The sequence below is a fragment of the Trachypithecus francoisi genome, unplaced genomic scaffold, assembly GCF_009764315.1.
Source record: "Trachypithecus francoisi isolate TF-2019V2 unplaced genomic scaffold, Tfra_2.0 Lachesis_group7, whole genome shotgun sequence".
In the NCBI taxonomy this organism is placed as follows: Eukaryota; Metazoa; Chordata; class Mammalia; order Primates; family Cercopithecidae; genus Trachypithecus; species Trachypithecus francoisi.
This window is the reverse complement of record NW_022681472.1, coordinates 93923206-93936981: the sequence shown is the minus strand read 5'-3', so window position 1 is coordinate 93936981 and position 13776 is coordinate 93923206. Positions and strand designations below refer to the sequence as shown.

General features: G+C 51.5%; 1 protein-coding gene across 1 annotated transcript in view; it reads left to right on the top strand.

Moving 5' to 3' along the window:
• COL22A1 (collagen type XXII alpha 1 chain) overlaps positions 1-13776 on the top strand; it is a 336220-nt gene that overhangs the window by 139622 nt on the left and 182822 nt on the right. Inside the window, exons 16-17 of the mRNA XM_033202916.1 lie at positions 1515-1559; positions 12968-13021. Coding sequence (XP_033058807.1) covers positions 1515-1559; positions 12968-13021 — 99 coding nt within the window. The remainder of the gene's footprint in view (positions 1-1514; positions 1560-12967; positions 13022-13776) is intronic.

The following is a 13776-nucleotide window of genomic DNA, read 5'->3' as shown; positions in this document are numbered from 1 at the left end:
GTGGGCAAGGGGAGGGAGAGCATTAGGACAAATACCTAATGCATGCAGGTCTTAAAACATAGAAAAATGAAAGAAGCAGTATAAAATGTCATTTTCAAACAAAGCAGCTTCAGTTGCCAGGGAGACATTGAAGACCTCTGATCTCTGTGTGTGTGACCAAAATATTTAGGTGGAATTAAAACAGCAAGGATGTCCAATCACCCTGTAGGTCTGGATGGCCCTGCAGATGCTCTACTCTTTAGGACAGCATCTTGTGGCCTTGGCCCTGTACTCTCTCTAGGTCAAAGATGTGTGTATCATTCCTGATATCAACAAGGAGGCCTGGGTGGCACCTGCTATCTCTACCATCTTTTCCATAGGATGCCCCAGGGTCTCTTCTCCAAGAAAGGAGAGAAAAGGGAGTGGAGCCCACAGGGAGCTCACATAGTTACATAGGATACATTCCTGCTCATCCGGCAGGTGCTGCCCTGTGCCATTGCCTGGCCTGCAGGCTGCTGCCCGGGGAGGAGCTGTGCTTTCGTCAGCTCATGTGGGTGGCCCCAGTGCCTCACGGTGTAATCTGTGCACCTGGGAAGAGCAGGCACATGCACTGCTGAGCCTTCTGCTTCTCAGAGTAGGGCAGTAGCCTTCAGACACAACCCCTACAAGATTCCTGTGCTAAACGCGGGATTGTCACAGTCACTCACTGTGTCAGTTAGTCATTCACCAAATGTGTATTAGTGCCTACCAAGTGACAGGCTCTGTTCTAGACTCTGGGGATATCATATTGAAGGAACTGCCCTGGTGGGGCTTACATTCTACCTGGGGGAGGCAGAAAATGCAGTGTCCAGGGCTGAGTACCGTCAATAAAGTAAAGTGTGGTAAGAGGATCCAGTGACGATGGACGATGGAGTGGGGGGAAGCAGGGGGATCATGTTTTGGATCCTGCACTCAGAGAAACCCACATCCTGGCTAACATTCTCACCTAGTCTCTACACAGAGGGGCAGGGAGTCCACAGCACAAGGTCTGGGTGCTGCTCTAGACGAAGGCAGGATGAGCAGTGGGGACAGACAGTGACCCTATCCCCAAGGGAGGAGGGGTGATTGGCTTTAAGGAGCCATTCTCTGATTCAACATTGGGACCCTTCCTGGGAGCCATGGTCATGCAGCATCATAGGCATAGTGTGGTGGGGTGAACTGACTTTGAAGCCACATTTCTGTCCTTGGCCACTTGAGTTCAGGAGCCAGGCTATGTCCCAATCTATGGCCATGAGGACCTGGATAGCCCAAGCCAAGGGACAAGCCCAGGAACTCACGTCATACTCTGGAAGTGGCCTGCCTCTGCTGCCCAGGGCCAGACCACACAGCAGCTGCTTTGTGGCCTTAGACTACACAGGGAGACAGGGTCCTCACCATCACGATCCCTGCCACCCTGGGCTGGAAGCTGCCAGGCAATTACTCCATGGACACCCCTATGGTGAGCACAGAGAAGTCAGATTAAGATGTTTGGTCACTGCTCTTTCTTTTTCCCCCAGGGCCTCCAAGGAGAACGAGGTGAAAAGGGAACTCCAGGAGAAAAGGTATTTATAGTCTGCGCTCATTGATCAATACAGCTTTCCATAGAAGAGACGATGCATGAGACCATCTGCTCTGTGTATGCTTGTGTGTGTGTGTACACATTTGTGTGTGCATGCGTGCACATGTGTGTACATGTATGTTTGCATGTGTGTGTGCATGTGGCAGGTGAGGGCTGGTGCAGACAGTGTTACTTTCTCACCCTAAATGTAACTTGTGCCGGGAAGGTTGTGGTCTCAGTACCTGCAGGTATTGTCATCCTCTGCACCAAGGCGGAGTTTAGGGTTTCCAGACCAGACAGGTTTTAAGAGAGCCCTGGATTGGACTCCGAAGTCCCAATTGCTGCCTCATAGGACTCGTATCTTACTTGGCAAGTTACATAACTTCTCTGCTCCTCAGTTACCCTGGCTCTCAAACAAATGGGAGAATGAGTGGTGACAGGAGTGTCACTGGTGACCTGCATTTAAGCCACAGTCACCAAATGTGAACTGGCCCACACTCCGGCTCTTAAATGCAGATTGCCATGCAGCCGACACATCTGAGGAGGCCTAGGTGGAGGCTCCTTCGTGACTGCTGCCAGGTAACGGTGGAAGAGACCTCCGACTGGATTCCACCACATGTGCTGGCATCGCTGATGGTTCAAGATTCCCCTGTGGGGTGGTGGGGGTGGCTGCCCAAGCGCGGCAACTCCCACCCAGCTCCACCTTCCCAAACCGCAGCTGCTGCTGAATTTTCCGTTTCTCTTCCCGGGCCCATTCACTGAGTTCCTTACGATCTGGAGCAATGTGTCCCAAGAGCTGGGGCTAGGCCCTCTCGCCTAACCCATGTCTGAGACGCTTTGTCGGGGTTTGCCCCATGCTATCTTCCTGCACGATGTGACTCTCTAGTTCCACAGGAACTTGTTCTTCACCCTTAATTTACGTTTAAGATATTTGAAAAATAGTGAAACAGCCTGTGATCCTGCCATCCTGACACAACTACAGTGGGCACGTAGGCATATTTCCCGTGGACATTCTTTTTTTTTTTTTTTTGAGACGGAGCGTCGTTCTGTCACCTGGGCTGGAGTGCTGTGGCGCGATCTCGGCTCACTGCAAGCTCCGCCTCCTGGGTTCACGCCATTCTCCTGCCTCAGCCACTGGAGTAGCTGGGACTACAGGCACCTGCCACCACGCCCAGCTAATTTTTTGTATTTTTAGTAGAGACGGAGTTTCACCGTGTTAGTTAGGATGGTCTCGATCTCCTGACCTCGTGATCCACCCGCCTCGGCCTCCCAAAGTGCTAGGATTACAGGCGTGAGCCACTGCGCCTGGCCTCCTGTGGGAATTCTTATGCATGGGGAGTGTCCCTCCACGGCCACATCATCCTGTATTCCATGCTGCCTCCTGTTTGCTGTTCCAACATGCAGTGTTTTCTCCATGCTGCTGTAGAGTTTTTAGAGCTTGTTTTAAATGACTGCACAGCATTCCGTTACGTGAATAAACCATAATTCAGGTACCCATTCCCCTGGTATTGATCATTTACAATTGTTTCCAGTTTTTCACTTTCAAAAACAACGCTGCCAGGCGCGGTGGCTCATGCCTGTAATTCCAGCACTTTGGGAGGCCCAGGCAGGCAGATCATGAGGTCAGGAGATTGAGACCACCCTGGCTTAACACGGTGAAACCCTGTCTCTACTAAAAATAACAAAAATTAGCTGAGCTTGGTGGTGGGCACCTGTAGTCCCAGCTACTCGGGAGACTGAAGCAGGAGAATCGCTTGAACCCGGGAGGCGGAGGTTGCAGTGAGCCGAGATTGTGCCACTGCACTCCAGCCTGGGGGACAGAGCAAGACTCTGTCCCAAAAAAAAAAAAAAAAAAAAAAAAAAAAAAAGCTTTGGTGGGCATTTTAAAGCTTACAGCTTTGTTGATTTATTTTCCAATTTATGATTATTTCCTTAGGCTGCTTTCCCAGAAGTGAAATTACTGGTCAAAGCCAATGAACCTGTCTGTGTCTCGCTCACATTGCTTTCCAAAAGGTCCCTTTTCATTCAGGGAGGCAGGGACTGGCCTCGTTCCCCAATGCAGGCTCCCAAACATGATTTCTGTTTGTTTGTATATTAAATTTTAATCATTTTTAACTTTAATAAGCAAAACCTTTACCCTTACCTCTTTTGAGAGCTTTCACATGTTTCCATAGATTTGTTTGCCGGTCAGCTCTCTCTGTGGCTGTTCCCCTGTTGGGATCCGGCCACTGCACTCCAGCCTGGGCGACAGAGCGAGACTCTGTCTCAAAAAAAAAAAAAAAAAAAAAAAAATCAGTGAAGCCAAACAAGGGGTGACTGTGTGGAATGGACTTAGGGTAGGGGAAAGAAAGACAAAAAAATCATTTGGAAGGAACCAGCAACAGGGCCCTTTCTGGTCGGGTCATAGCTCTACCTGCTGCAGGGGGCTCCTTTGGGGTAAACTCAGGAACGGAGGACCACCCGCTGGTGAGGTGCAGGGAGTAACCTCAGCCATGCCCCCATCAGCCTCTGAGTCCCTGCAGCCTGCACCAGCTGACACGGCCATGGCTGGAGCAACCCTGCACTGTGATCCTGTAGCCTGCATTTGAATTACAGCTCGGGACTCTGCGAGCAGTGTGACCTGTGCAGCATTATTTAACCTCCAAGTCCCAGGTTTCTTCACTGCAGAGTAATTTTATCTACTTCGTAAGGATATGATGAGGATTCCGTGAGTTAATATTTACAAAAGGCTTAGAAAGGTTCTGGGCAGCATGTGCTTTATATATGTTGTTTGAGGACAGAGAGAAAGGAAAGCAGACACCGAGAAGCGGTGAGGATGAGCCCGCAGCTCTGAAGGTCAGCTTTGTGCTGGCTCCGACTCCCTTGCTGATGTGCAGGTGACTCACAGAAGAGCTGGCTCCGCTCTGTGCCTCTGTTTCCCCACCTGTCCAAGGAAGAGCCTGAGTTGTGTGATGCTGAACGCCCCTTTTCAGCTCTCCTGTTGGTGGGTGCTTACAGTTTATTTTCTCAGGAACCTCTCTGATTTCTTACATCAGCAAGTAGGTTTCCATCTTGCCTTGGAAAAAGCCCTTCCAGCTGCCTGGCTTTGCCCAGCATGGGGTGGGACAGTGTCTCAGCCCTGCCTTAATAGAGACAGCCACCATCGTCCAGCACTGAGGCCACCTCTAACAGAACTCAGGGCAGGGCGTTCTCTGTAAAGCAGGGAGACAGCACTTCAATTGGGGGTTTTCCAGATCATGTCTCTGCTGGCACAGTGCGGCGATTGAAGGCTTTGGAGGCATGAGGAGGTCCAGGTGGCAGAGCCCAAGTGGGCTGTCCAGGAAATTGTAAGGTGAATCCAGCCAGGCACAGAGAGGAGTCTACTCATGAAAAGGGCCAAGCACTGGGCATTGAGGGTCCTGTTTCCATCTAGAAAACCGTGACCCCCAGACAATGTTGGGTGACTGTAAACATTCCAGTCCTGAGGATCCCCAGGTGTCCTGCCCTGGCTCAGAGCAAAGAGGGGGCCTCAAAATGGGAAGAGCACCAGCCTTGGAATCAGAGCAACTAGGCTGTCCCCCTGGCTGGGCCTCCACCAGTGCAGGTACCTTAGATAAGCTTTGGACCTTGCTGGCCTCCGTGTCCGTATTTGACATTTAGGGGTGGATGGTGATGCCTCTCCCAGTTAGTGGCTCTAAGGATCTGATGAGTTATGAGAGCAAGCGCAGGGCTTCGCACCTGGTAGAAGCTCCCTAAGCAATTAACAAAAGGGACTTGGTGTTTTGAAGGGACTGAAGCTGCAATCCACCCTGCAGACATGGGCACCTCTGTCTTTTCCATTTGGGCTCCCAACTCAGCCTTATAAAAAGTCATCAATAAGTCTCACCCCCAATTTGTGTTGCTCTTGAGGGGTTGGCAGTGTCATGCACTAGGTGTGACTGTGATAAGTATTTGCTGGGTACCCACTGTGTGCTGGGTGCCTAGAGATGCCCACATTCATCTTCACACAGTTGCCTTTATGGAGCAGCCACTTGGCAGCTCGAGATCTCAGGTACCAAGTCCATGGGTAGCTCCAGGACTCATCCCGAGGTACCTTAGGATGTGCTGCTCCTAGAACAGGGTGGTGGTGGAGTTCCCACTGGGAGGACAAGGCAGCCCTTTGGGTGGAAGTCCCTGGGAATGGCCATCATTAGCTTGGATGTGTCTGGATGGGGGCAGCCAAGGTGGCTCTCAGCTCCTAAGATGCCATATTTCCGCTTCCAAGGAGACCACAGGGTGAGGGCATGGATTCCTTTGTTGGGTGAGCACAGGAACATAATTGGGTGGGTGGGAGCTGCCTGAAGACTTCTGTGTTTCAATCATCTTCCTCTCCTGAGGCCACATCATGTCATCTGAGTACAGCAGGGAGCTCACTGTTGAACTGTTGAGTTCACGTCAGTCAGTACAGTGCCTGCATCTGTTCATGTCATGAGCATCACTGTACGCCAGGCTCTGCAGGGGGTAGAAGACACATCAGATCCAGGCCTTGACTCTTAAACTCACTGCCTAGAGGGGAGGGTAAGAGTTGCAAAGTGTAGGACAAGGAGAGCTTACATGTCAGGAGAGAGGAAGAGATGAGATGGAAACTGAATTCCAGAAGAAAGAGAAGCCGCTTCTGGAGGGGGCTGGAGAGACAGGAGATAGAAGTCTTCGTGGGGAGGTAGCATCTGAGTTGTGTGGTAATGGCTTCCTCTTTTTTTTTTCCTTGAGACGGAGTCTCACACTGTTACCCAGGCTGGAGTGCAATGGCGCGATCTCAGCTCACTGAAACCTCTGCCTCCCGGGTTCAAGCAATTCTTCTCCCTCAGCCTGCAGAGTAGCTGGGACTACAGGTGCCCACCAGCAGGCCCAGCTAATTTTTTGTAGTTTTAGTAGAGACAGGGTTTCACTATGTTGGCCAGGCTGGTCTCAAACTCCTGACCTCGTGATCTACCCGCCTCAACCTCACAAAGTGCTGGGATTACAGGCGTGAACCACAGTACCTGGGCCATAATGGCATTCTTTACCATGGGTAAAGAATGACTTGTTAAGTACCCAGAATTTCACCTATGATATCTCACAAATTTGAACCAAAAAACAACAAATGAAGGGTACTTTACATATTCCTATTTAATGAACGAGTCCATTGTGATTGCTAGGGGTTTGAGCTCTTGTCAAAGCACAGGAAAGAGCAGCACCCACATGTCTCTCCCAGAGCGCACGCCCTTCCCCCACCCTCTGCTGCCTCCAGATGTTGGTTGGCAGAGAGGAGAATGGAAGGTGGGCTTTCTAGAAAGAGGCGATCCTGTGGCCAAGCCAGGGGCGGGCTTGGACAAGAGTGTGCTTCAGTGACAGTGAACAGTGCCGTGCCACTGCTGCTGTGGCTGAGAGTGAGCAAGACAGATGCAGAGGGTCCCACGCTGCCAGGCTGAGGAGGCGGGTGCATCCTGCAGACCTTGGGAACCATGGGGGGCTGGGAAAGGAGGGATGTCCAGAAATGGATTATGGGGAGACCACTTTGACAATGGGGGAGGCAATGGATTGGATCGAGGGCGGAGGTGGAGGGCCAGGAGGCTGTGGGGAGGATTTATGCAGGGTGGACTGAGGCTCTGTCGGCATCAAGTACCACAGGGACACCTGGGCCATCCTGCTCATCAAAAGCAAGAAAGGGCTGCAGCTGATTTCTGGGGAAAACAGTACGTTAACTCAGTTCTGGCACCCATGTTATATGAATGGTTTATTGTATGTGAGGAAGACGGAGAAGAAAGACACCACGTGTCTCCCTCCCACACTGAATGTGCCAATCAGCAGCGAGGTCTCAGAGTGGTCAGGCAGGGCAGCCAGCGGTTTTCTGCTTTCAGTGGAGTGGGAGCGCCCTCTGCTGTCAGCAACTCAGAACCGCAGGAAGTGGTCTTGGCCCAGAGAGGCTCTGTGGGCTTTGCAGCCAGGATGGTGCACTGTGTGGAGACTCGGTTTTCTGTCGTGAAAATGGGAACGATATCCCATACGACTGCTTGAAATGACAAATGAGGTAGTGCCTGTTTCAACACTTGGTTCTCAGAGCACAGGTCCAGTCCTCTTTCATTTGCATAAGCTTACATTTCCCTGTTGATTCCGGATATGAGAATCAGAGTAGAGTTCTCATAAAACAACCGCCGTTTTCCTTTTGTGTTTTGTTATCTCATCCTGGTGGGGAACTGGAGCCCCAGAGAGGGGCAGCCTCTCTCCAGGTAGCAACTGGCCGTCGACAGAGTCAGGATTAGAATCCAGGTCTGGCTACTCCTCACTCAGTGCCCTCCAGGCCCTTACGTCCCCCGCACCTGTCCCTTCACTCCTCTGCTGTTCCCCTGTTGCTGGTCCCTTCCAAATGACTTTTTTGTCTTTCTTTCCCCTACCCTAAGTCCATTCCACACAGTCACACTTTGTTTGGCTTCACTGATTTTTTTTTCTTTGAGACGGAGTCTCGCTCTGTCACCCAGGCTGGAGTGCAGTGGCCGGATCTCAGCTCACTGCAAGCTCCGCCTCCCGGGTTTACGCCATTCTCCTGCCTCAGCCTACCCAGTAGCTGGGACTACAGGCGCCCAACCACCTCACCCGGCTAGTTTTTTGTATTCTTTTAGTAGAGACGGGGTTTCATCGTGTTATTGGCTTCACTGATTTTTAATGCACACCTTCGACGTGCCAGGCAGTGTTGTCAGCATGTCACGTAGATGAGCTCATATGGTCATCACAGCAGCTTTACTAGGTAAATATTAATATTATGCTGTTTATTTGTAGAAACTGAGTGACGGAGCTGCTAAGGAACTGGTCCAAAGTCACACAACTGGAGCGTGGGAGAGCCAGGGTTTGGGTCTGAGTCGTGCGGTTAGCCACCACCCACGCCCCCTCCCCCTGGGAGCCCAGGATCTCACTCTCAGTCTGCAGGAGCGGAAGCCTTCACTTAGCTGCGTTTGTGTAGCCAGTGTAGTGCTAGCAAAGCCAGCAAACCCATGCAACAGCAGAAAGTCTGAGTGGAGGGCCTTCAGGGAAAATGGGTGCCCCAGTACGGCCTCAGGATGGGCCCACACTATAGCATGGTTCCACTGCCTGTCCCAGATGCTGTGGTGGGCATTTCAGCTTGAGACCGCACTCTGAGTGCCACGTCTTCTGTCTCCCGTCCCTGTCTGTGTGTGTCTCTCAAACTCTCTCTTCTGTCCTGTCTCTCTCGGTCTCTCTGCATCTGTCTCTGTCTGTGCTTGTCTTAACTGTCCCTCTGCTTCTCTGTCTGTGTCTCTTTGTCTCTCTCCTGTCTGTCTCTGTCTTTTTCTGTCTCTCTCTCCCTCTGTCTCTTGCATCTCTTTGTCGTTGTTTTTCTGTTAACTCAGTCTCTGTCTCTCTCTGTGTCTCTGTATCTGTCTCTGTCTCTCTCTGTCTTCCTCTGTCCCTCCCCCGCCCCCACTCTTCTTTTTCTCACGTATTTCTTTCCCCCATGTATCCGCTCTCCTTCCTCTTGCCCCTGCTAATGACCTCCCATCCATCAGGCCTGCAGCCATGCCCGCCTGGCTTCTCTGTCACGTGCCGCCCAGCAGTACAGACTGCTGCCACCAGGTCCAGCCAGGCCCTCTCTGTGCACCTGCAGCTGTCCCAAGCTGCAGTCAGAGGAATTTTTGGCTCCAGACTCCACTCATCTTGGTGCACAAGTGCAAGGAAGTAAGAAACAGAGACTTGGGCAGCAGGCACACTTGGCCTTGCTCTGAGGCCTGCGGGAGAGCCAGGTTCCAGGGTGATTGTCAGGTCCACGGCTATGCCAAATATCACACTCGGGGTTAGGGTCCAGCCCATGCTGAGGTCCGAGGGGAGTGGGTGGATAAGCAGATAGCTGCAAGAACCCTCAGGCCATAGGCAGGTGAAATGTGGTTCTGCTCAGCAGCTCTCCCATCAGCAGCTCACTCACACACTGTCTGCTCTGTCTCGGCTGCTTAGCCCTTTGGCTCCTCTCTGCTGAGAGGACACACAGCTGTGCAGCCGGCTCTCCCTGCTTCAGGGTCAGCAGCTTCACTCTTTCTCTCTCTGGGCACAAGCAAGCTGAGCTGTGTCCTGGCTCTCTCCTCTCTGTCTGCAAGACAGACAGCTTTGGCTCTCTCTCTTTCTCTGGGTGTGACCGCACCTGCACAGTGTCAACAGGGCAATTATACCTTTTACAGACAATAGTGGCCTAGGGCCAAGGGATGGCCTTCCCCTGTTGTGGCTCCATAGCTGTGTTTCCATTATACATGGAATTGTGCGCCTGCATTCCAAACTCACCGAGTCACTCAGGCCCAGATGTCTGCCCCAGCCTATTCCTTGACCAAAGCACAGCCATGTTCTTTACAGTGATCTTCAGTAGGGTGGCCTGTTGCAAGGGAGCATGCCCAGGACCGGAAGTCAGGGGACCTCGATTTGAGTCCTGGTGCCACCACTAAGTTTCTATGTACCCTTGGACAAGGTGCACCATAGGGCTCCCAGTTTCCTCATCTAAGGTAGTGGGTGAGAGTCCGTGGGCTCGGAGACCCTTGTCCACTCACCAGCCCGGGCCCCACAGCGGGAACCCTGCCTGCTCCTCCAGGGACTCTGCTCTGACCCTCCCCCTCCAAGGCAGTAGAAAGAAACCACGGAGGAAAGGACGGGGGGCCCGTTCTGGCACCAGTGCCGGCACACCCAGCTGGGGTGAAGTGGCTTTACCTCCTCGGGCCTCAGTTTCCTCATCTCTTGTTGGTCCTTGGGCCTGCCAGCCTCACAGAGTTTGAAGGAGATGATATAATGACAGATGTGGAATCACTTGGCAGAGACGAAACCCAGGCAGCTCCTCTCACCATTTGCCCGAAGTGTCATGTGATGGAAAGACTTTTTATTTTTATTATTTTTATTTTGTTTTGAGACAGAGTCTCACTCTGTTGTGCAAGCTGGAGAGCAGTGGCATGAGCTCGGCTCACTGCAGCCTCTGCCTCTCAGGTTTAAGTGATTCTTCTGCCTCCTGAGTAGCAGGCACTACAGGTTAATTTTTTTGTATTTTTTAGTAGAGATGAGGTTTCACCATGTTAGCCAGGCTGGTCTTGAACTCCTGACCTCAGGTGATTTGCCTGCCTCGGCCTCCCAAAGTGCTGGGATTATAGGCAGGAGCCACCGGGAAAGCCTTTTTGGAAGATTAGTGTATAATTGTGATTGAAAATACATGTGTATATCAATGTTCTGGAATTTTAAGATAATTTCTGAAAGATAGAAAACATGTAGGATTAAGTTTATGTAGATGCGAGGCCAGGGGCCTGCAAGCTGAACTGCAGAGCCCAGAGAGGGTCAGGACCACCCCCAAGTGAACATCAGTGGGTATGGGGAATGGGGGGCCCTGGGGCAGGCGTCAGTGACTCACTGGTTTCCTGCGCTTGGAGACGCAGAGTCAGGCAGCCCCTGTCCCATTCCCTGCCTGTCCTGGGCAGTAGGAAGCCTCAGTATTTGTTTCCAGATGAAGGGAGAGACCTTCAGGTAGTCAGCAAGCCCTGGGAGGGATAGGGGCAGCCACACAAGGAAGAAAACCTTCCTCTGCATGCCACCCACGGGAGGTTCCACCTGCCCTGCCGTCCCCAGAGCGGCAGTGAATAGAACCAGTGTCCACCAGTGGGCGGCCACCCATGGCGAGCACAGCAACCACGAGCAGAAAACCAGGAATCTGCAACCCCTGAAAGAAAAACAGCATCCTGAAAGAGGAACCAACCTTAAACGGAAAAAGAAGCAAAGAAATCACCACTTGGGAAATGAGGTTACAAAGAAATAGAAGGAGAGTTCAACAGAATTTGTATGTATAATCTTCCAGTCATTCAGTAAATGTCAGCGGGGCTCACACTGAGGCTCCGGGAACGCAAGAACGAAAAGAGTGAACGCACATCCTGCGTGAGTGGGGAGGTGCGTGTGCACGGATAATAGATGCAAATTGAATTAAGGGAGATGAGGGAGAAGAAAATGAGACTATGCTGCAGCCGGAGAGAGCCTCTCATTTAGATTAAAAGGTCAGGAGGGGACACCGAATCTGAGTCCCGAAGGGTACAGAGGAGGCAGTGGAGGGAACAGGAGGCAGGGAAGGCAGAAGCAGGAACAAAGTGGCCGTGTCTGAGAAGCCTGAAGAAGGAAGTGGTGGCTGCTGGGGTGTGGGTGGGAGACCGTTCAGACAAGTCTGAACCCACTGTTCGGAGTGTCTGCCCAACTGAGTTCTTGCAGCCCACCTGGAAGAAGGACCCCAGCTGGGAACACCAGGCCTGAGTTAGCCCAGGACTTGAACACACCAGCACCTGGGAGTTGGCTGAAGAAAATCAGGACACAGCTTGGGCAAGACTCCAGCACTTACTCACTATCCATCCTCACCTATCCTTGCCTGTCCTCACCTGTCCTCACCTGTCCTCAGCAGGAGTGTTCTCTCAGGGGACTTGGTCATAGGGTTCTTTTTTTTTTTTTTTGGAGAGAGTCTCCTCTGTCACCCAGGCTGGAGAGCAGTGGCACAATCTCGACTCACTGCAGCCTCTGTCTCCCAGGTACAAGTGATTCTCGTGCCTCAGACTCCCAAGTAGCTGGGATTACAGGCACGCGCCACCACACCTGGCTAATTTTTGTATTTTTAGTAGAGATGGGGTTTCACCATGTTGGCCAGGCTGGTCTATAACTCCTGATCTCAGGTGATCTGCTTGCCTCGGCCTCCCAAAGTGCTGGGATTACAGGTGTGAGCTGCTACGCCCGGCCTTTTGTTTTCTTTCTTTCTTTTTTTTTTGAGAGTCGTAGATATCTTTTGAGGAAGGGGTTATTATCATCCCCATAGTAATCAAAACACTCTCAGAGAGGTGAAATGACTGCCCAAGATCCCACAGCTAGTAAGACAGTCAGCTCCGTCTGAATGTAAACAGATGAATGTGCAGATGGTGGCTGACCGCTAGCCAGCAGTTCGCTCTGACGTCTATGTTGAGCACTGAGGACATGGTACGTGTTCACATATGTTTACCGGACAAATGAATGATGCATAAAATATACCTGCAATTTTATGAACTGCATTGCAGACCCCACTCACCCATGGCTTTGTGTGACCCCCATGAAAACCCGTGAGATGAAGACACTGTGTGGCTCACAGAAGCCACGTGGCCATCTCTTGGCCACAGATTCGAAAAGTCAAAAGCAGAGAGATGACTCCAGTTGTTCTGACCTTTGACCTATGTTCCCTGTGCTCCAGTACACATCCTGTCTAGGGCTGCTGTGTGTGTGTGTGTGTGTGTGTGTGTGCGCGCGTGTGCGCCCTTGTGTGCGTTTGGCACCTTCTCCCCGCCCTCCTTGTCCATGATGGTCACTGCGGGGATGTGCGCTGGGCCACTGCCTATGGTCAGTGACCTGCTCTTTATTTCTCCATTTTCCTTCTTTTGCCAGGGAGAGCGAGGCCTGGATGGATTCCCCGGGAAGCCTGGGGATGCAGGACAGCAGGTAAGTGTGTGCTGGCACTGTTGGACTAGGTTTCGTCAGCAGTCAGAAGATGGGGATGACTGGACCCCACATAAAGCTCCACAGAGCCTCAGCACCTGGGCCTACTCCTTGCTCAGCTGGAGGCTGCAGGAGGTTTAGGACCAGACCCCAGCTGCATGGCCGTAGGTTGACTCTGCGAACCCCAGAGCTGGAGGGATCCCAGTGCATAGACCACTTGAAATCCATTTTACATCAGGTAAGGTGATGCGCTACCATAATGTAAAGGCCTCTGACCAGGCGCACGTTTTCAAGGTGATGTGTGTAAGCGGCGCTCATTGTCATCTTGTGCCCAGAGGGAAAGATTCAAGACAGCCCCAGTGCTCCTCAGGACAAAGCTAGTTAAATGTAAACCAGGAGGCGTTGACACAGAGAGTACTATGGGGCTGAGGACGTTTGTGAAGAAACTCTGGATGCTCTGATGTGAGGGGTCTGCAAGACGTGGTTCAGTGGAAAATAAAGAAAAGTGTTCGGAATGGTGTGGGGGAAAGTGCGTCCGTGACTTTCAGAGACTGTCTCTGGGAGAATAAACAAGACAATGATAACCTTATGGCTTGGTTGCCTCCAGAAGGGGGCTTTAAATGTTTATGCACTTCAGTTTCGAACCAGGTGAACGTATCATCTATTCCAAAAGAAACTACATTTACATATTTAAATTTAAATTAAAATGAAATAAAGCCTAAAATCATGTTAAAGCCAATCGTGTTAAAGCCAATTAG